This window comes from Hyla sarda, chromosome 1 (assembly GCF_029499605.1).
Source record: "Hyla sarda isolate aHylSar1 chromosome 1, aHylSar1.hap1, whole genome shotgun sequence".
In the NCBI taxonomy this organism is placed as follows: Eukaryota; Metazoa; Chordata; class Amphibia; order Anura; family Hylidae; genus Hyla; species Hyla sarda.
In genome coordinates this window covers 552,389,257-552,412,943 of record NC_079189.1, presented here as the reverse complement: position 1 = coordinate 552,412,943, position 23,687 = coordinate 552,389,257, and the positions used below count along the sequence as shown (strand labels likewise).

At 43.8% G+C, this 23,687-nt stretch overlaps 1 protein-coding gene across 1 annotated transcript in view; it reads left to right on the top strand.

Moving 5' to 3' along the window:
- The first annotated feature begins 509 nt into the window (after positions 1-509).
- Positions 510-23,687, top strand: part of NDUFS4 (NADH:ubiquinone oxidoreductase subunit S4) — a 169,797-nt gene continuing 146,619 nt past the window's right edge. The window contains exon 1 of the mRNA XM_056541806.1: positions 510-674. Within this exon, the coding sequence (XP_056397781.1) occupies positions 595-674 (80 nt within the window). The 5' untranslated portion in view covers positions 510-594. The remainder of the gene's footprint in view (positions 675-23,687) is intronic.

The following is a 23,687-nucleotide window of genomic DNA, read 5'->3' as shown; positions in this document are numbered from 1 at the left end:
TATGTATATAAACGCTGCGGGGGGGGGGGGGGGGGAGATCTATAGGTAGCGCAGCGGGGGGGGGGGGGGGGGGGGAAGGACAATATCCATAGCTAGCGCAGTGGGGGGCAGACATAGAGCGCTAGCTGTATATATTGCCCCCCCACTGTGGTGCTAGCTATATATATTGCCCCCCACTAGGCTAGCTATATCTAGTGTGCTTACATATGTCCCCTCCCAGGGAGCGCATACATATGTCCCTTCCCCGGCCAGCAGCATGATGTGCTGCTGTTAGTATACTTTACAGATAGCGCTGCGAGGGACATATGTATGCGCTCGCTGGGGGGGACATACAGTATTTAAGCGCTGCGGGGGGGGGGGGGGATATATATAATAGTTAACAATAATCACTGATATAAAGTATTGCATACAGTATTGCGCACACTGCGCAGCCGCCGTTCTAGTCACGTGTCTCACCCTCTAAACGCTGCCAAAGATTCGTCTGCCGTGCGTTCTCTGGTCTCTTGGCACGCCGGCGGTGACGTCATCGCGCTCGCGTTCGGTCTTCTGCTTTCTGACCCTTCGCTGTCACCGTACTTGAGTTCCACAAGCAACATGGCGGCCTCAATGTCACCGGCGCTTAGAAAAGTCTTATGGGTTAGGAAAGCAGCGACGGCCATTCTCACCCCGACCAGGTAATAGAATAAAACGTGCGGCTCCGTGGTGGTCCGTGTGCCGGCTCCTGTCCTGGTGTGGACTGGGGGACACAGGCTGCATAGTATGTCCTGTATAGCAGTTCTCCTCAACCTTCAGCTGTCTGGACAGAGCATGATGGGAGTTGTAGTTTTGCCACAGGTTTGAGTGATGCTGTATAGATAATGGCCCAGATTTATCAAACTGTGTGAGAGAAAATATAGAGTGATTTTCCCCCAGCAACCAATCACAGCTCAGGTAACTAGTTGAGGTAAAGTGAAAGCTGAGCTGTGATTGGTTCATGTGGGAAAATCTCTCTCAATTTTTTCTCTCACACAGCTTGATAAATCTGGGCCAATATGTATCAGACCAGTGGTCTCCAAACTGCGGCCCTCCAGATGTTGCAAAACTACAACTCCCAGCATGCCCGGACAGCCAACGGCTGTCCGGGCATGCTGGGAGCTGTAGTTTTGCAACATCTGGAGGGCCGCAGTTTGGAGACCACTGTGTTAGACAATCCAATGTACATTACACAAGTATTTGTTACCCTGTAGCGGTGTCATGTGACGAGCGGTGTCATGTGACGAGGGTGTAGCTATAGAGGTAGAAGTGCTTTGGGGCCCCCTTAGGCACCAGGGACCCCAGTGCAAGATCTGTCCTGTTAGAGACCAGTAAAATAATTGGCATATGGGGCCCTGTTGCAGATTTTGCATTGGGGCCCAGAAGCAACAAGCTACACCTCTGGCAGTACGTCTTGTGAGAGTGTCAGTGTGTTACACGCAGGGGTGACTGAACTGGATATATGTAAAAATGAATGGGATTTTACTTTATACTGTTCAGATTGAGTACAATAATAGTCACATGGAAAAGTAGCGTGATGGCGCAGCAGCTTGTGAAGACTTCACTGCCTATTGGGATTTGTGTGGACCGATAGTGATGTAAGTGAACTTTTGTATCTAGTAATGATTCTCTAGGGGACACCTTCATATGTAAAGTTGTAGGATGGTTGACATGTGTTAACCCATGCCACGTGCCAAAAGTGACAGATTCACATTTTGGGAAGTTCAGCAGCTTTCCCTTCAGACTTTGTCTATTTGTAGAAGAGCAGGTAGTGTATGTCTGACTTGGTTATATACACTACACATTACACCTGCTGGAGGGTTTAGGACAGTGGTCTCCAACCTGCAGACCTCCAGATGTTGCAAAACTACAACTCTGGGCATGCTGGGAGTAGGGCTGGGGGGGGGTATACCGGTTCATACCAAAATTTTTGTGCTGCACGATATGAATTTTTTTCCCAATACCAGTTGGGCCCCTCTCCCTCAGGAATGAATGAGTTATCAACCCAGCGCTGCGCTGTCCCCAAATACTCACATATCACCTGCAATCACTGCCCTCCTCATCCTCCTGTTTGTTGCGGGCCGCCGGCGCTGACACTCTATACTGTACGCTATATCCCTATGTCCGGGCTGCAAAAGATAAACCAAATAAACTTTAACGCATGTTCTTATGTCGGCCTTACGCTCTTCCTGCGGACGGGAACGTCGGACAGCCGTCAGCCTATCACCGGCTGCAGCAATTTTCCGCCTTGGCCGGTGATAGGTTGAGCCCACTGTCATGTAAGAAGCCGGCTTCTTAAAAAAAAAAAAAAAAAAAAATCTCCATCACTTTTTTTGTCCAAAAGAGAATAAAAACCGCCTGAAAAAACACCAAAGTTGAAACCCACATGGCGTTTTTCTTGGCGTTTTTTTTATTTATTCCGATAGACTTCTATGGGAGAAAAATGCCAAGATTTCAGGGGAAAAAAAGCCAGTTGCTCAACATGCGATTCTGCAAAACCACCAAGGAGCTGAAAAAGGTAAAAATAAGTGAAAAAACTCCAAAAGGATAAAAAAAAAAAAAAAAAACACACCAAACTGAAAAACGCCAGTGGCTCAACATACTGTGATTTAGCAAAACCGCCAAGGAGCTGAAAAACATCAAAAAAGAGTGAAAAAGCGGCAAAAGGATAAAAAAAAATAAATGCCAAGCTGAAAAACGCCAAGTGGAAAAATAATTTTGTGCCGTCTCATTGATTTACAGCTAACATCTGGCCACAGCGTTTTTTGGCCTAAAAAGTCATGCGGCAGAATTGGCGTTTTTTTCCCCCCAAAAAATAAATAAATAAAAGTAGAAACTTAGCCTTCAGGAGTTACCTCCCTTCTTCAACCTGAAAAAAGGGAAGTAACTCCTGAAACGTCCCGACGACCTGCTCACTTGCCATCCAGCCCCCAGAAAAGGCGTCTCTCAGCGGCCAGGAACGGACCGTCCAGGCAGGGATGGAATTGTTCTGAAGACTCTGTGCTGAGTTGAAAATCTGCTTTTTGTCTGCACTGGGTGAATGTAATGTCCATGTTTTCCACTACTACACTATTTGTACTAAGTGAACATAATTTGGATAGAATGGACATTCAGATGCAATCCCTGTAGAAGTGTCTATATTTTCATTTGTGGAATGGTTTATAGAGTGGTCCCTCAACATACGATGGTAATCCATTCCAAATGGACCATCGTTTGTTGAAACCATCGTATGTTGAGGGATCCGTGCAATGTAAAGTATAGGACAGTGGTCTACAACCTGCGGACCTCCAGATGTTGCAAAACTACAACACCCAGCATGCCCGGACAGCCGATGGCTGTCTGGGCATGCTGGGTCTTGTAATTTTGCAACATCTGGAGGTCCGAAGGTTGTAGACCACTGTTAGAGAAAGTTGTACTCACCTGTCCCCGCCGCTCCGGACCGTCACCGCTGCCCTGGATGTCGCTGTCCATCGCTGTCGCCGCGTCCCCGGGGTGTCCCTGACGCTCCGGCAAGGCCTCTGCTTCCCCAGCAACCGTGCTCTCTGTCGCCGCCATCACGTCGCTACGCACGTCGCTACTATTGGATGACGGGACGGCGTGCGCAGCGACGTGATGACGACAATGGAGAGCACTGACTATGCAGGCGATCCTGAAGAGGACACTCCGGAGCCCCGAGGACAGGTAAGTGATCGTCACCGGAGCTAACGGGGCACCATAAACGGTTATCCGGCGGCAGCTGAAGCAGTCTGCGCTGCCGGATAGCCGTTTATGCGATGGCCCCGACATACAAAAGCATCGTATGTTGTTGCTGCCTTCAACATGCGATGGCCTCTGAGAGGCCATCGCATGTTGAAATTCTGTCGAGGGGTCACTGTATGGCTTGAGTTCACGGGGCCTCGAGCTAGACACAAGGAGCTACCAGTGCATTACACCTGTTGTCCATTGTGATTTCATTATGTAATACAAGAATGTCCTTATACTTGGTTTCACTGTTTGGCATTCTGGTACAATGTAAAGTGTAAGGCCCTGTTCACACTATTGAGATTCTGCTTGGAATTCTAAGCAGCAGCCTCCCATTTATTTCAGTGGGATTTTGCTGCTTAGTTTACACATGTGGGGTTCCGTAGCAGAACTTTCAAAGAGAAATTGGATTTTGCAAGAAAAATAAACATGTTTGCACTTTTAGTGGAATTTGTGAAAAGCCCATTATCAATGAGGCTTAGAATTTTTGCACTTATTTTCAGAGCAGATGGTACTAAAATAAGCAATGATTCTAGGCCATTTTGAGCTGCACAAATTCTTCTCAGAATTTTCTCAGTGAGGACATGCCCTTAAAGGGGTAGTCCAGTGGTGAAAAACGTATCCCCTATTCTAAGCATAGGGGATAAGTTTGAGAACCCGGGGGGTCCGACCACTGGGGCCCCCTGCGATCTCTCTGTACGGGGGCCAGGCTCTCCGGCCAGATAGTGGGTGTCTACCACTGCACGAAGCGGCGGCCGACACGCCCCCTCAATACATCTCTATGGCAGAGCCGGAGATTGCCGAAGGCAGCGCTTCGGCTCTGCCATAGAGTTGTATTGAGGGGGCGTGTCGGCCGCCGCTTCGTGTGGAGGCCGACACGCCCCCTTCCCGCGGGCTGTCGGGGCTCCGTACAGGAGATCGCAGGGGGCCCCAGCGGTCGGACCCCCCGCGATCTCAAACTTATCCCCTATCCTTAGGATAGGGGATAAGTTGTTCACCACTGGGTCACCACTGGACTACTCCTTTAATGTGAAACCTCTTTGGGGGTCTCCATACTGCATGTCCTGATGAAAGGAAGTTGTGCTATGAAAAATATTGAACACCTGTTTACAGAATAGGTGGTAAAAATGTTATCTCTGGGGACACCACTTTTGGGTCACCCATTGGTTATTCGTACAGGGGTTCTAAGCCCACTGCAGTGAGGAGGAGTTTGAATTGAGCGGTGCTCATGAATGCTCATAGCCACAACATGTTTTTTTGTTGGATGACTCCTTTGAAGGACAAGGGATAAAATGCCTAGCGGCAGAGCACCCCTTTAAGATTAAATAGATGGAATATACAAATCTGTATACATTTTTGGCACTAGTTGATATAGTATGGTATAAACAATAGATACATTTAATTGTACAAGTTTCCTGATTTATTTTATTTTTTTTAAGAAATCTAAAAAATATGAAAAACACCACCTTTTTTTTATTTTAATTTTTTTTAAATTTTTTTTATGAACAGAATAAAAACTAAATTCCCTCAAAAGTTGCATAAAATAAATACAACTATGCTAAATTTAACAGATAAAAATATATTGTTCATTGTGAATCTTAGAAAGCCAGGAAAAAAAAGCAGAGTTGTCATATCTATCTGGTGGAGGTCCAAGTGCAGTGACTACTGTCTTATGAATAACTCGTATCCCCTTATCTACAGGATGTGGGGTCCTCTTTATAGGACATGGGTGTCATTGGTGGGACAATCCCTATAATAAGGTTCCAGAAGTCCTTGGAAAGAGCCACTTTGTCTCTTGTTGGCTCTGCTTTCTTTTATGTTTTGGTGGCTCCATCGATGGCCATTGTAGTCTAAATGTGCCTAATAACAACAAAAAAAACTAAAAAAATAAAAACAAAACTATACAGTATCAGACTAGTTGAGACTTTGCCACAGCTCATTTGTTCCCCTATAGTAAACTCTAGTGGAATGAGTGCATGGACTGTAAGTTGCAGGATTAGCTTTGCCATTATATCTTGTGTTTTTCAGCCATTCAGTGCCTTCCACTCTTTGTTTCTAATAACCTATGAATGAAGGACGAGTGGCTGTAAATTGTAATGTTCTAACCCTCCAAACCATAGAATTAATACGAGCAGCCTATCCTCAGCTCATGGGTTCAGCAGGTTGGTTACTGACCAGTTGACCCTCCAAGGAGATTTAACCCCTTAAGGACGCAGCTCATTTTCACCTTAAGGACTGAGCCCTTTCTTGCAATTCTGACCACTGTCACTTTATACATTAATAACTCTGGGATGCTTTTACTGATTATTCTGAGATTTTTTTTTTCGTGACATATTCTACTTTATTTTGGTGGTAAATTTCCGGCGTTACTTGCATCCTTTCTTGGTGAAAAATCCCAAAATTACATGAAAATTTTGTAAATTTTGCATTTTTCTAACTTTTTGAAACTCTCTGCTTGTGAGGAAAATGGATATTCCAAATAAATGTTATATTGATTCACAAATACAATATGTCTACTTTATGTTTGCATCGTAAAAGGACATATTTTTACTTTTTTTTTTAAATTAGAGGGCTTCAAAGTATAGCAGCAATTTTCAAAATGTTCATGAAAATTGCAAAATCTGAAGGGACAGATGTTACAGAACTACAACTCCCAGCATGCCTGGGCAGTCTAGGCATGCTCCAGCTGTTGCAAAACAACAACTCCCAGCATTTCCGGACACCCACTGACTGTCCAGGCATGCTGGAAGTTTAGCAACAGCTGGATGCACCATGTTAGGGGTATTCTACGCCAGTGATTACCATTGTCCACCCCTATGCACTCCCTAATTTAATCCTCAACTGCGCATGGTGCTCTCTCACTTCGGATCCCTGTCATATTTCAAGGAAACAGTTTAGGGCCACATATAGGGTATTTCTGTACTCGGGAGAAATTGCACTACAAATTTTGGGGGCTTTTTCTCCTTTTACCCCTTATGAAAAGGAAAAGTTGGGGTCTACACCCGCCTGTTAATGTAAACATTTTTTTTATTTTACACTAACATGCTGGTGTTGCCCCATACTTATTATTTTCACAAGCAGTAAAAGGGAAAAAAAGACCCCCAAAATTACGGAGTACGGAAATACCCCGTATGTGGGTGTAAAATCCTCGAATGCACAACAGGGCTCAGGAGTGAGAGCGCACTATGTACATTTGAGGCCTAAATTGGTGATTTGCACAGGGGTGGCTGATTTTACAGCAGTTCTGACATAAACGCAAAAAAATAAATACCCACATGTGACCCCATTTTGGAAACTGCATACCTCATGGAACGTAACAAGGGGTATAGTGAGCCTTAACACCCTACAGGTATTTGACAAATTTTCATTAAAGTTGGATGGGAAAATGAAGAAGAAATTGTTTATTTCACAAAAATGCTGGCATTACCCAACATTTTTCATTTTTGCAAGTGAAAATTGGAAAACAGCCCCCCAAAATGTGTAACCCCATTTCTTCTGAGTAAGAGCATACCCCCATATGTGGATGTAAAGTGCTCTGTGGGCGAACTGCAATGCTCAGAGAAGAAGCGCCATTGGGCTTTTGAAGAGAAAATTTGTCCGGAATTGAATTGAAGGCCACGTGTGTTTACAAAGCCCCCAAAGTGCCAGAACAATGGACCCCCCCCCCACATGTGACCCCATTTTAGAAACTACACCCCTCACGGAACGTAATAAGGGGTACAGTGAGCATTTACGCCCCACAGGTGTCTGACAGATTATTGGAACAGTTGTCCATGAAAATGAAAAATGTAAATTTTCAAACGCCAGTGGGGTGTAAATACTCGCTGCACCCCTTATTAAATTCTGTGAGGGGTGTAGTTTCCAAAATGGGGTCACATGTGGGAGGGGGGTTCCACTGTTCTGGCACCACGTGGGGCTTTTTTTAACGCACATGGCCCCTGACTTCCATTCCAAACAAATTCTCTCTCCAAAAGCTCAATGGCGCTCCTCCTCTTCTGAGCATTGTAGTGCACCCGCAGAGCACTTGACATCCACACATATGGGGTATTTCCATACTCAGAAGAAGTGGGGTTACAAATTTTGGGGGTCATTTTCTCCTATAACCCCTTGTAAAAATTTTAAATATGGGGAAAAACCTTCATTTTGTGAAAAATTTTTTTTTTTCATTTACACATCCAACAAAAAGTCGTCAAACATAAAAAAAAAAAAAAAAACCATTTCAGCAAAATTTGCTTTCCAAAAGCCAAATGTGACTCCTTCTCTGGGTTACACATTTTGGGCGGGCTTTTTCTCCCATTACCCCTTGTAAAAATAAAAAAAACTGGGTCTACAAGAACATGCGAGTGTAAAAAACTAAGATTTTTAATTTTCTCCTTCACTTTGCTGCTATTCCTGTGAAACACCTAAAGGGTTAACAAACTTACTGAATGTAATTTTGAATACTTTGAAGGGTGTAGTTTTTATAATGGGGTCATTTGTGGGGTATTTCTAATAGTGCTGGGCGGTATACCGATTCATACCGAATACCGAAATTTTTGTGGTGCACGATATGAATTTTTTCCACATCGTAATACCGGTTGGGACCCTCCCCCTCGGGAATGAATGAATTATAAACCCAGCGCTGTGCTGGCCCCATATCGGGGAACTAATCATATGTGACCCGTGAGCGCTGTTCTTCTTCTCTTCCCCCCCCCCCCCCCCCAAAATTATCAGCCCAGTGCTTCTCTGTCCCCATCGGGGAACTACTCACGTCACCTGCAAGCGCTGCCCTCCTCGTCCTCCTGTTTGTTGCGGGCCGCCGGCACTGTAACTCTATACTGTACGCTGTATCCCTATGCCCGGGCTGGAAAAGATAAACAAAATAAAAGTTAACGCACCTTCCTACGTTCCTCCGCTGGTCCAGACCTGATTCCTGGGGACGGAAACGTCGGAGAGACGTCTGCCCATCAATGTTCCGCCTCGGCCGGTGATTGGTTGAGCCCACTGTCATGTAAGAAGCCGGCCAGCTTCTTACATGACAGTGGGCTCAGCCTATCACGGGCCGAGGCGGAACATCGCTGCGGCCGGTGATAGGCTGACGGCTCTCCGACGTTCCCGTCCCCAGGTAGAGCGTGAGGGCAACGTAGGAAGGTGAGTTAAAGTTTATTTTATCTTTTTCAGCCCGGGCATAGGGATACAGCGTACAGTATAGAGTTCCAGAGCCGGCAGCCCACAACAAACAGGACGAGCAGGGCAGCGCTTGCAGGTGACACGTGAGAAGTACCCCGATGGGGACAGCGCAATGCTGGGCTGATAATTAATGGGGGGGGGGGGGGAAGCGGGTCACATGATTTGGGGGACGGAGGAGAAATACAGTTATATACTGTGGGACTGCCATAAGTTACAAAAATACAGTGATACACCTATTTGGTCGTACCGCCCAGCTCTAATTTCTAATAAGAGGGCCCTTCAAATCCACTTCAAAACTGAACTGGTCCCTGAAAAATTCCGATTTTGAAAATTTTGTGAAAAATTGGAAAATTGCTGCTGAGCCCTCTGATGTCTTCCAAAAGTAAAAACATGTCAACTTTATAATGCAAACATAAAGTAGACATATTGTATATGTGAATCCATATATCATTTATTTGTAATGTCCCTTTTCCTTACAAGCAAAGAGCTTCAAAGTTAGAAAAATGCAAAATCTTCAATTTTGGGGAATTTTCCGCCAAGAAATAATGCAAGTATTCTATTAAGGTTCTATTACCTAACTCAGTATTTTCCAACCAGGGTGCCTCCAGCTGTTGCAAAACTACAACTCCCAGCATGCTAGATCTGTCAGTGCATGCTGGGAGTTGTAGTTTTGCCCCCCCCCCTCCCATGTGAATGTACAGGTTACATTCACACTGGCGGCGGATTACAGTGAGTTCCCCGCTTCAAGTTTGAGCTGCAGCTCAAACTCCTAGCGGGAGACTCAGTGTAATCCACCGTCAGTGTGAATGTAGCCTAAAAACACTACACTACACTACACTACACTAACACAAAATAAAGAGTAAAACACTACATATACACACACACACTGCCCCCCCCCCCCCAATAAAAATGAAAAACGTATCCTACGGCAGTGTTTCCAAAACGGAGCCTCCAGCTGTTGCAAAATGAAAACTCCCAGCATTTCCGGACAGCCATTGACTGTCCAGGCACCCTGTTTGTGAATCACTGGCTTAGAATACCCCTATGTCCACCCCTATGCAAATCCCTAATTTAGACCTCAAATGCGCATGGTGCTCTCTCTTTGGAGCCCTGTCGTATTTCAAGGAAACGGTTTAGGGCCACATATCACCGTACTCGGGAGAAATTGCCTAACAAATATTGGGGGGCTTTTTCTCCTTTTACCCCTTTATGAAAAGGTAAAGTTGGGGTCTACACCAGCATGTTAGTGTTAAAAAAACAAAAACATTTTTGTACACTAACATACTGGTGTTGCCCCATACATTTAAATTTCACAAGCGGTAAAAGAAAAATAGCCTCCAAAATTTGTAACGCAATTTCTCCTGAATATGGAAATACCCCATATTGTGGGCGCAAAGTGCTCTGCGGTCGCACAACAAGGCTCAGAAGGGAGAGTGCACCATGTACATTTGAGGTCTAAATTGGTGATTTGCACAGGGGTGGCTGATTTTACAGCGGTTCTGACATAAGCGCAAAACAATAAATACCCACATGTGACCCCATTTTGGAAACTACACCCCTCACGGAATGTAACAAGGGGTATAGTGATCATTTACGCCCCACAGGTGTCTGACAGATCTTTGAAACAGGGGTCTGTGAAAATAAAAAATAAAATTTTTAATTTGCACAGCCCACTGTTCCAAAGGTCCGTCAAATGCCAGTGGGGTGGGTCCACTGTTCTGGCACTACGGGGGGGTTTGTAAATGCACATGGCCAAATTCTCTCTCTTCAAAATCTCAATGATGCTCCTTCTCTTCTGAGCATTGTAGTTCGCCCCCAGTGCACTTCACGTTCACTTATGGGGTATTTCCATACTCAGAAGAGATGGGGTTACAAATTTTGGGGAGTATTTTCTGCTATTATCCCTTGTAAAATTTGGGGGAAAACAAGCATTTTAGTGTAAATTATTTTTTTTTTTTTAATATGCAAAAGTCGTGAAACACCTGTGGGGTATTAAGGTTCACTTTACCCCTTGTTACGTTCCCCAAGGGGTCTAGTTTCCAAAATTGTATGCCATGTGGGTTTGTTTTTTTGCTGTCCTGGCACCATAGGGGCTTCCTAAATGCAGCATGCCCCCAGAGCAAAATTTGCTTCCAAAAAGCCAAATGTGACTCCTTCTCTTCTGAGACCTGTAGTGTAGTGTAGAGCACTTTTCATCCCCATATGGGGTGTTTTCTGAATCGGGAGAAATTGGGCTTCAAATTTTGGGGGGTATTTTCTGCTAATACCTTTTTTAAAAATGTAAAATTTTTGCTAAACCAAGCATTTTTGGTAAAAAATTTTTTTTTTTTACATATGCAAAAGTCGTGAAACGCCTGTGGGGTATTAAGGCTCACTTTATCCCTTGTTACGTTCCTCAAGGGGTCTAGTTTCCAAAATGGTATGCCATGTGTTTTTATTTTTTATTTTTTTGCTGTCCTGGCACCATAGGGGCTTCCTAAATGCGACATGCCCCCCGAGCAAAATTTGCTCTCAAAAAGTCAAATATGACTCCTTCTCTTCTGAGCATTGTAGTTCGCCCGTAGTGCACTTCAGGTCAACTTATGGGGTACCTCCATACTCAGAAGAGATGGGGTTACCCATTTTGGGAGGTATTTTCAGCTATTAACCCTTGCAAAATTGTGAAATTTGGGGGGAAACACACATTTTAGTGAAAAAAAAATTCTCACTTAATTCCTTGTTACGTTCCTCAAGGTTTCCAAAACCTTGGTATGCCATGTGTTTTTTTTTTTGCTGTTCTGGCACCATAGGGGCTTCCTAAATGCAACATGCCCCCCAAAAACCATTTCAGAAAAACATACTCTCCAAAATCTCCTTGTCGCTCCTTCACTTCTGAGCCCTCTACTGCGCCCGCCGAACAATTTACATAGACATATGAGGTGTGTGCTTACTCGAGAGAAATTGGGTTACAAATTCAAGTATAAATTTTATCCTTTACCCCTTATAAAAATTCAAAAATTGGGTTTACAAAAACATGCAAGTGTAAAAAATGAAAATTTAGAATTTTCTCCTTCACTTTGCTGCTTTTCCTGTGAAACACCTAAAGGGTTAAAACACTTACTGAATGTCATTTTGAATACTTTGGGGGTTGCAGTTTTTCTAATGGGGTAATTTATGGGGTATTTTTAATATGAAGACCCTTCAAATCCACTTCAAACCTGAACTGGTCCATGAAAAATAGCGAGTTTGAAAATTTTGTGAAAAATTGTAAAATTGCTGCTGAACTTTGAAGCCCTCTGATGTCTTCCAAAAGTAAAAACACGTCCATTTTATTATGCAAACATAAAGTAGACATATTGTATATGTGAATCCAAAAAAAAAATTATTGGGAATATCCACTTTCCTTACAAGCAGAGAGTTTCAAAGTTAGAAAAATGCAACATTTTCAATTTTTTTTTCATCAAATTTGGGGATTTTTCGCCAAGAAAGGATGCAAGTTACCACAAAAATTTACCACTATCTCAGAATCAGATTAAGTAAAAGCGTTCCAGAGTTATTAATGTTTAAAGTAACAAACAACAAAAAACGTGGTCTCAAATGGCTGGAGGTGCTCAACCCCAAATGCGGTTGTGCATTTATACTGGGGGAGCAGATCCTGCCCTTGTAGTCCGTTGCTAGGGGCGATCCCCAGCATAAAAATGCATACAATGGAGGATGCCTGCAGCGGACTACAAGTGCCACAATAGAATCCTACACCAGATAAACAGTGTGGATGTGTAACAATTAGAATACAATACAGGAATATGGGTGCACTACTGTGGTAGATGTATACAATACATTGGCTATCCCTCAACACTGATGTTAAAATTGAGACATTCGCCAGTGTATCCTTATATGAAGGACACACCAGAGCCCGCACACCAACGTCAAGGTTTCTCAAATTGGTGCGAGACCTAACGCTAGTCATACCTGTGCTTGATAAACAGAACAGGGGCCAGTGGGCAATTACGGCAGCATTCGGCTGGCTCACAACTTCCTTCCAGATACCCTCCAGTGTTACTAAGCACACATACAATGGGAGGAGGGAGGCAAGCTGCAAGCCCCACCTGAGTGGGCTATTATGGGTGCCTGGCCTCACAGGTGCTACATTAATGCTGCCTGGTAGATATTCAAGGCGCATTAATGTTGGAGTTTACACACCTCTGACAGTGGTCAGAAAATGGGCTGCGTCCTTAAGGGGTTAAAAGATGAATTTTTATGCACAAAGTGGTGCAGCAGTCACATGAACACTACTGTCGTTATACAGGATCAGTCAGTGGGACATGAAAGCCATAAACCCAGTATGAACAGAATCTTTGGATTACTACTTATGTATATTGTGTTAGTTCAGATTGATTTTGCCCAATTGTTTCTGTCATGCTTTGTTACTGACAATATCAAGACTTGTATTTTTTATAATTTAAGATAAAATATTTAGCTGTGCTCACTTGTTGTTGTTGTGTGACCTTTCCAAGATATGAAATAACAAAACAAAAGGCAAAATTTACAACCTCCCACGATGTAGGTTCTTGTGCACAGTATATTGTGTAATGATGGATGGACTCGGTCAAGGGGTAACGGAGGTCTGGGTATGTGGCTGCACAATAAAACTGTCAAAATGCCTCCGTTTGCTTAAATTGTATGGAAAGAGCAAAATCAGATGTATAAATATGTGTTTACATATCTGGGGACCACTGTCATAGTTACCCGCGGCTCTGACAGGCCCCACTGCTCTCCTTTTGCTCCTTATCCTTTTTCTTCATCCTCCTGGCTCAGAGGCCTAGTACTGATTCTCACACACACGTGTGCGGACTGTGGGCCTGTTAAATAGCCAAAGTGCTTCTTCTATTCATAATCTGTCACCCCAGATTACTTAGCGATCCATCTCCCAAAATTCTTTGAGCAATAAGGTTTCAGAGAAGTGCAAAGGTGTTGTACTATTTCTGCTACCCATGTTATGTCCTGGTATTCTGCCTGTCCATGGTCTTACCTTATGTTTTACTGTTACTAGAGACCTTCTTCTGCCCTGACTGTTTATACATCCACTGTCTGAGATAACTCCTGTCTTAACCCCTTAACGACGCAGGATGTATATTTACGTCCTGCGCCGGCTCCCGCGATATGAAGCCGCGATCCTGCATCATATCGCGTTGGTCCCGGCGCTCATCAACGGCCGGGACCCGCGGCTAATACCACACATCGCCGATCGCGGCGATGTGCGGTATTAACCCTTTAGAAGCGGCGGTCAAAGCTGACCGCCGCTGTGAAAGTGACCCGGCTGCTCAGTCGGGCTGTTCGGGACCGCCGCGGTGAAATTGCGGCGTCCCGAACAGCTGACAGGACACCGGGAGGGCCCTTACCTGCCTCCTCGGTGCCCGATCGGCTAATGACTGCTCCGTGCCTGAGATCCAGGCAGGAGCAGTCAAGCGCCGATAACACTGATCACAGGCGTGTTAATACACGCCTGTGATCTGTGTAAAAGATCAGTGTGTGCAGTGTTATAGGTCCCTATGGGACCTATAACACTGCAAAAAAAAGTGTTAATAAAGGTCATTTAACCCCTTCCCTAATAATAATAAAAGTTTGAATCACCCCCCTTTTCCCATAAAAAAAATAAAGCAGTGTAAAAAAATAAAATAAAATAAACATATGTTGTATCGCCGTGTGCGTAAATGTCCGAACTATAAAAATATATCATTAATTAAACCGCACGGTCAATGGCGTACGCGCAAAAAAATTCCAAAGTCCAAAAAAGTGTATTTTGGTCACTTTTTATACCATTAAAAAATGAATAAAAAGTGATCAAAAAGTCAGATCAAAACAAAAATCATACCGATAAAAACTTCAGATCATGGCGCAAAAAATGAGTCCTCATACCGCCCTGTACGTGGAAAAATAAAAAAGTTATAGGGGGTCAGAAGATGACATTTTTAAACGTATACATTTTCCTGCATGTAGTTAAGATTTTTTTCAGAAGTGCGACAAAATCAAACCTATATAAGTAGGGTATCATTTTAACCGTATGGACCTACAGAATAATAAGGTGTAATTTTTACCGAAATATGCACTGCGTAGAAACGGAAGCCCCCAAAATTACAAAATGGCGTTTTTTCTTCGATTTTGTCGCACAATGATTTTTTTTTCCGTTTCGCCGTGCATTTTTGGGTAAAATGACTAATGTCACTGCAAAGTAGAATTGGTGACGCAAAAAATAAGCCATAATATGGATTTTTAGGTGGAAAATTGAAAGGGTTATGATTTTTAAAAGGTAAGGAGGAAAAAACGAAAGTGCAAAAATGGAAAAACCCTGAGTCCTTAAGGGGTTAAAGGGGTACTCCAGAAAAAAATTTCAAATCAACTGCTGTCAGAAAGTTAAACAGATTTGTAAATTACTTCTATTTTAAAATCTTAACCCTTCCAGTACTTATCAGCTGCTGTATGCTCAGGATATACTACAGAGAAATTTGTGAAGTTCTTTCCAGTCTGATCACAGTGCTCTCTGCTGACACCTCTGTCTGTATCGGGAACTGTCCAGATTAGAAGCATATCCCCATCCTGCTCTGGACAGTTCCTGACACGGACGGAGTGTCAGCAGAGAGCACTGTTGTCAGACTGAAAATAACTACACAATTTTCTCTGTAGTATACAGTCGCTAATAAGTACTGGAAGGATTAAGATTTTTAAATGGAAGTAATTTGCAAATCTCTTTAACTTTCTGGCATCAGTTGATTTAAAAACATTTGTTTTCCACTTGTTTCCACCAGAGTTCCCCTTTAAATGGTGGTGATATATTTTTGTAATAAAAAAGCCTTCTCCAATCCTACTTTAACCCCTTAAGGACCAATGCAAATAAACCTATACGCCCCTGAAAGACCAGGCCTGTTTTTTCAAATCGGGGATGTCTGTCTTTATTAGAGAATAACTCTGGTAACATTTTGCCAATCATGATAATTCTGACATTGTTTTTTTGTCACAAGTTGTCCTTCATGTACATAGTAAAAGTAAGCCGATATCATTTGTAGTTTTTTTTTTACAATGCAAAAAATCATGAAATTTTTACAAAAAAATAAGATTTTTTGCTATTTTAACACTAATTGGTTGCATATATTTATACTTACTGACCAAATAGTTCATGAGTACTTTCAGATGTCTACTTTATTTTGACGTCATTTTTTAGTTTTTAATTAACATTTAAAATTAGTTAGAAGCCTAACAATTTAACTTGAAATTTTGAAAATTTGAAAAGTACATCTTTTTTTATGTGCTATGCAAGGTTTGCAGAAATTAAAAGGTAGTAGAACATAGGAAAACCCCCCCTCCCAAATGACCCCATTTTAAAAACTAGACCCCTCAAGGTATTCGCTAGGGGGTACAGTGAGTATTTTAACACCATAGTTTTTTGGCAGGAATTATTACAAAGTCAGTGTTAAAAATTCGAAAATTGCTATTTTTCACAAATGCATCATTTGGGGGGCATATTTTTTGTACATCACTTCTGATATTGAAAGAAATGCACCCTATATTTTATTTAGCTGCTTGTCCCATGTTCGGAAATACCCCCGCTTTGGCCATATATGGTTCCTTGGCCTCGTGGTAGGACTCCGAAGGAGAGAAGCGCCATTTGGCTTTCAGGGCCGAACAGTACCCCCACAAGTGACCCCATTTATATACCGCACCCCTACAAGTTATTGGCTGGTCGGCTGGCAGTATAACGCGTCTGTCTGTGACAGTTAAGGCTCCTGATGGATATATCCGCCATGTTGTGGGAATAAGCACCCGCTCATGGCGAATATATCCATTACTGCTGCGGCTGGGTAGCTCAGTGTGTCCGCTCATGACTGCTGGCGGAAAATCCGCCGCTATGAGTGGACGCACAAAGCTACCCAGCCGCAGCAGCGAGCTCATTACCGTGACTGCTGCATAGTGTGTAGGATCACGTGGCGGACATCCGCAGCATATTACATGCTGCGGATGTCCGCCAATGCGATCCTACACATTATGCTTTTTTTTTTTTTATTGGATTCATTTAATAAATGTATTTTTAATAAATATATATATATATATATATATATATATATATATATATATATAATATATATTTTACACTTTTATTACATTTTTATTTATTTTGACACTTTTTAATGCTTTGGAATACTTAGTATTCCAAAGCATTGCAGTTATATGCTGCCTGCCAGTTTTCACTAGCAGGCAGCATATTTCACTAGCAGGCAATACCCAGGGCAGACCTGAGGGTCTTTGTAGGATCCCCGGCTGCCCAGGTATGCAGCAGCACCCCGCGATGCTCCGAGGTGCTGCAGGAGAGACAGAGGGAGCTCCCTCCCTCTGTCAGAACTCCTTACAGCGTGCGGTCACTTCTGACCGCGGCTGTAGGGGTTAAACTGTCGGGAGTGAAGTGAACTTCACTCCCGGCAGTGCAGCCACACACAGCACCCCGCGATCGCGCTGCGGGGTGCTACAGGAGAGACAGAGGGAGCCCCCTGTCTCTGTCAGAACTCCTTACAGCAAGCGGTCACTTCTGACCGCGGCTGTAAGAGTTAAACTGTCGGGAGTGAAGTGAACTTCACTCCCGGCAGTGCGGCAGCTCCCGGCCAGCCGCGGCCACACACAGCACCCCGCGATCGCGATGCGGGGTGCTGCAGAGGAGACGGAGGGAGCTGTCATAACACTTACAGCCCGCGGTCACTTCCGACCGCGGCTGTAAGGGTTAAAACTGCCGGGACCGAAGCTTACTTCAGTCCTGGCAGTGCAGCAGGGTCCCGGCTGTGTGATACAGCCGAGTCCCTGCCGCGATCTCGTGGGTGCACTGGGCAGCACCCACGAGAAGAATGGACGAGTATAGACGTCCAGGTGCAGGAACGCCCGCCAACCTGGACGTCTATACTCGTCCATGGTCGTTATCGGGTTAAGCACCAAGCAGTTTGCTTTTAAAAGCTCTAAAACAGCCAGTTCATAAGGCCACAGGAATTAAGCAGTGGGCTAGAATAGTAAATACAGTTTATGAGCCAAACTTAGCACTGGATTAAAAAGAAATGGGAAATCTAAAGGAAGAATTTATACTTCCCTTTCCAGTTGGATCCATTTCTATCTTGCTCAAAAGGCTGCACCTTGGTAATTAAACCCTTCCCCTAAATAGATGTTTATTTACGTCCACTGCAGGCTCCCGGTGTATGACGCGCGCTCACCAGCTAAGTCATGTCGTACCCGGTGGTCCTCGGTTGCTATTAGCAAACATGATCAAAAGGTGCCATCAAAAGAAAAATGGTCCCGATAAAAAGTACACATCACGGCGCAAAATAATGAGCCCTCATACATCCCTATAAGCGGAAAAATAAAAGTTATAGGGGTCATAAGTGGACAACTTTAAGCATACAAATTTTTGTACAAAAAGTTAAATTTATTAAAATAATCTATATAAATTGGGTATCATTTTAACCCCTTAAGGACACATGACGTTCTCATACGTCTCCATTTCCGAGTCCTTAAGGACACATGACGTATGAGAACGTCATGTGTTTTACCGGCCCCCCGCAACCATCTGGAGCGGAGCCGGTCCCCGATGCCTGCTGAAATTGTTCAGCAGGCATCGGGGCATATCGCCCAGGGGGGTCATTATGACCCCCCATGTCGGCGATGGCCGCAGATCGCTGGACAATTCAGTCCAGCGATCTGCGGCGGATTCCGGGTCAATCGGGTCTCCAGTGACCCGGTGACCCGGAATTATTGGCTGATCGGGGCCGTCAGAGACGGCCCCGAACAGCCAGAACCAGCAGGGGTGAGGTGGCACTGGTGCCACCTCATGATCGCCCTGATTCGTCGGCCGGATTACCGGCCGACCAATCAGGGCGCCTGCTGCGGGTGTCACTCCCGCAACCCGCTCCGCCCCTCTTCCGGAGGACGTGAGCGGGTGCGGGACGTGCACCCCGGGTGCTGGGGACCCCGATCCCCGGCGCCCCTGTTGGGATCGGGGCCCCAGGAGCAGCGGCGGCGGCGGAGACGACGAGGGACTGACCTGGTGCAGCGAGGATCGTTGGAGGTGAGTGACAGCCTCCTGCTGTTGCTTAGCAACAGCTCCCAGCATGCAAAAAGGGCATGCTGGGAGCTGTAGTTATGCAACAGCAGGAGGCAGACCACCACAACTCCCAGCATGCCCTTATGGGCATGCTGGGACTTGTAGTTTTGCAACAGCTGGAGGCACATTCTTTCTATGTAAAAGTGTACCTTCAGCTGTTGTATAACTACAACTCCCAGCTTGCACAATCAGCTAAAGTGCATGCTGGGAGTTGTAGTGGTGCATCTGGTGGTTGCATAACTACAACTCCCAGCATGCCCGTTGGCTGTCGGTGACTGCTGAGAGTTGTAGTTTTGCAACAGCTGAAGGCACACTGAGTTAAGTAGCAAACCAGTGTGTCTCCAGCTGTTGCATAACTACAATCCCCAGCATCCCCAGCCAAAGTAGTATGCCTCCAGCTGTTGCATAACTACAACACCCAGCATGCCCTTCCGCTGTCCGTACATGCTGGGGGTTGTAGCTTTTGCAACAGCTGAAGGCACACTGGTTGCAAAACACTGAGTTTGTTACCAAACTCGGTGTTTCACAACCAGTGTGCCTCCAGCTGTTGCAAAACTACAACTCCCAGCATGCACTGATAGACCGTACATGCTGGGAGTTGTAGTTTTGCAACAGCTGGATGTTCCCCCTCCCCCCCCCCCCCCCAATGTGTATGTACAGGGTACACTCACATGGGCGGAGGATTACAGTAAGTATCCGGCTGCAAGTTTGAGGTGCGGCAAAATTTCTGCCGCAGCTCAAACTGCCAGCGAGAAACTACTGTGAACCCCCCGCCCGTGTGACTGTACCCTAAAAACACTACACTACACTAACACACAATAAAATAAAAAGTAAAAAACACTACATATACACATACCCCTACACAGCCCCCCTCCCCAATAAAAATGAAAAACGTCTGGTACGCCACTGTTTCCAAAACGGAGCCTCCAGCGGTTGCAAAACTATAACTCCCAGCATGCACTGATAGACCGTACATGCTGAGAGTTGTAGTTTTGCAACAGCTGGATGCCCCCCCCAATGTGAACGTACAGGGTACACTCACATGGGCGGAGGATTACAGTAAGTATCCGGCTGCAAGTTTGAGCTGCGTCAAATTTTCTGCCGTAGCTCAAACTGCCAGCGAGAAACTACTGTGAACCCCCGCCGTGCGACTGTACCCTAAAAACACTACACTACACTAACACAAAATAAAATAAAAAGTAAAAAACACTACATATACACATACCCCTATACAACCCCCCTCCCCAATAAAAATGAAAAACGTCTGGTACGCCACTGTTTCCAAAACGGAGCCTCCAGCTGTTGCAAAACAACTACTCCCAGTATTGCCAGATAGCCGTTGACTGTCCAGGCATGCTGGGAGTTTTACAACAGCTGGAGGCACCCTGTTTGGGAATCACTGGCGTAGAATACCCCTATGTCCACCCCTATGCAAGTCCCTAATTTAGGCCTCAAATGCGCATGGCGCTCTCACTTTGGAGCCCTGTCGTATTTCAAGGCAACAGTTTAGGGTCACATATGGGGTATCGCCGTACTCGGGAGAAATTGGGCTTCAAATTTTGGGGGGTATTTTCTGCTATTACCCTTTTAAAAAATGTAAAATTTTTGGGAAAACAAGCATTTTAGGTAAAAAAAAAATATATTTTTTTTACATATGCAAAAGTCGTGAAACACCTGTAGGGTATTAAGGTTCAAATTACCCCTTGTTACGTTCCCCGAGGGGTCTAGTTTCCAAAATGGTATGCCATGTGTTTTTTTTTTTTGCTGTCCTGGCACCATAGGGGCTTCCTAAATGCGGCATGCCCCCAGAGCAAAATTCGCTTTCAAAAAGCCAAATGTGACTCCTTCTCTTCTGAGACCTGTAGTGCGCCAGCAGAGCACTTTTCACACCCATATGAGGTGTTTTCTGAATCGGGAGAAATTGGGCTTCAAATTTTGGGGGGTATTTTCTGCTATTACCCTTTTTAAAATTGTAAAATTTTTGGGAAACCAAGCATTTTAGGTAAAAAAAATATATATTTTTTTTACATTTGCAAAAGTCGTGAATCACCTGTAGGGTATTAAGGTTCACTTTACCCCTTGTTACGTTCCCTGAGGGGTCTAGTTTCCAAAATGGTATGCCATGTGTTTTTTTTTTTTGCTGTCCTGGCACCATAGGGGCTTCCTAAATGCGGCATGCCCCCCAAAAACCATTTGTCGCTCCTTCCCTTCTGAGCCCTCTACTGCGCCCGCCGAACAATTAACATAGACATATGAGGTATGTGCTTACTCGAGAGAAATTGGGTTTCAAATACAAGTAAAAATTTTCTCCTTTTTATCCCTTGCAAAAATTCAAAAATTGGGTCTACAAGAACATGCGAGTGTAAAAAATGAAGATTTTGAATTTTCTCCTTCACTTTGCTACTATTCCTGTGAAACACCTAAAGGGTTAATACACTTACTGAATGTTTTTTTGAATACTTTAGGGGGTGTAGTTTTTATAATGGGGTCTTTTATGGGGTATTTCTAATATGAAGACCCTTCAAATCCACTTCAAAACTGAACTGGTCCCTGAAAAATAGTGAGTTTGAAAATTTTGTGAAAAATTTCAAAATTGCTGGTGAACTTTGAAGCCCTCTGGTGTCTTCCAAAAGTGAAAACTCATAAATTTTATGATGCAAACATAAAGTAGACATATTGTATATGTGAACCCAACAAAAATATATTTTGAATATCCATTTTCCTTACAAGCAGAGAGCTTCAAAGTTAGAAAAATGCAAAATTTTCATTTTTTTCATCAAATTTTGGGATTTTTCACCAAGAAAGGATGCAAGTTACCATAAAATTTTACCGCTAAGTTAAAGTAGAATATGTCACGAAAAAACAATCTCGGAATCAGAATGATAACTAAAAGCATCCCAGAGTTATTAATGTTTAAAGTGACAGTGGTCAGAATTGCAAAAAACGCTCCGGTCCTTAAGGTATAAAATGGCTCAGTCCTTAAGGGGTTAATCCTATGGACCTACAGAATAAAGATAATAATGTGTCATTTTTACCGAAAGGTGGACGTGGTAGAAATGGAAGCCCCCAACTTTTGCAAAATTGTGTTTTTATTATAATTTTTTTTTTTTTTGTTTCACTGTAATTTTAGAGGTAAAATAAGTGATGTAATTACAAAGTACAATTGGTGACGCAAAAAACAAGCACTCATACTGGTGTTTAGATGGAAAAATAAGAGTTATTTCTATTAAATAGCGGGGAGGAAAAAACAAATCCTTTCCTGAAAGGCAGAGATGAGCGAATTTACAGTAATCATGAACTTTTCGGCTCGGCAGTTGCTGACTTTAGCCTGCATAAAATAGTTCAGCTTTCTGGTGCTCCCATGGGCTGGAAAAGGTGGATACAGTCCTAGGAGAGAGTCTCCAGCCCACCGGAGCACCTGAAAGCTGAACTCATTTATGCAGGATAAAGTCAGCAACTGCCGAGCCAAGAAAATCGTGACAAATCAAATTACTGTAACTTCGCTCATCTCTACTGAAAGGGTTAAAAACTACATGTGCATTTTAAGCCGCAGTTGAATTTTTAATTTTATTTTACATTATAACTGTTAACCCCTTAACAACATGCGTAATGTAGGCCTTGTTCACAGACTTGGTGTATGAAGCGTGCTCAGAAGCTATTAAACCTTTTAGGTCCTGCAATCAAAGGCGATTGCGGGACCTAAAGCTGGCAATTCTATGTTGCCGGTTTGTTGCTATGTGTGATCGGGACTACTGCAGGGTGATCACCTTACACGATGGCTAGAGGGTCCCTACATGCCTCTGTTTTGTCCAATCTTCTGTTTGTTTAGCCTGGTTTGGCAGTCAGAGCGCCGATAACACTGACCGATGCTGTGCAGAAAAAGAAAGAAAAAAAGGTTTTGATAAAAATGGTACCAATACAAACTACAGATCACGGTGGAAAAATGATTCATCTACAACCCTATATTCAGAAAAATAAAATTAATATTAAATAAAAATATAGATACATTTTTTTAAAAGCAGTAAAATAAAAACAAAACCTATATGAAATAGGGTATCTTAACCCCTTAACGACATAAGATGTAAATGTACGTCCTGGTGCCCTGGTACTTAAAGGGGTACTCCACTGGAAATTATATTTTTTTTTTTAATCAACTGGTGCAAGAAAGTTAAACTGATTTGTAAATTACTTCTATTAAAAAATCTTATTCCTTCCTGTACTAATCAGCCGCTGTATACTACAGAGGAAGTTTTTCTATTTTGAATTTCTTTTCTGTCTGGCAACAGTGCTCTCTGCTGACACCCCTGTTCATGTCAGGAACTGTCCAGAGTAGGATGTTTGCTATGGGGATTTGCTCCTACTCTGGACAGTTCCTGACATGGACAGAGGTGTCAGCAGATAACTACTGGAACGATTAAGATTTTTTAATGTAATTTACAAATCTGTTTAACTTTCTGGCACTAGTTGATAAAGTTTTCCAGTGGAGTACCCCTTTAACGCACCAGGACGTACATTTACGTCCTGTTCATGACCGCGAGCACCGGAGTGGTGCTCGGGTCATGCCTGGCAAGTCTCGGCTGCTATCAGCATCCAGGGACCCCCCAGTAATGGCGGACATCAGCGATCGTGCTTATGTCCGCCATTAACCCCTCAGATA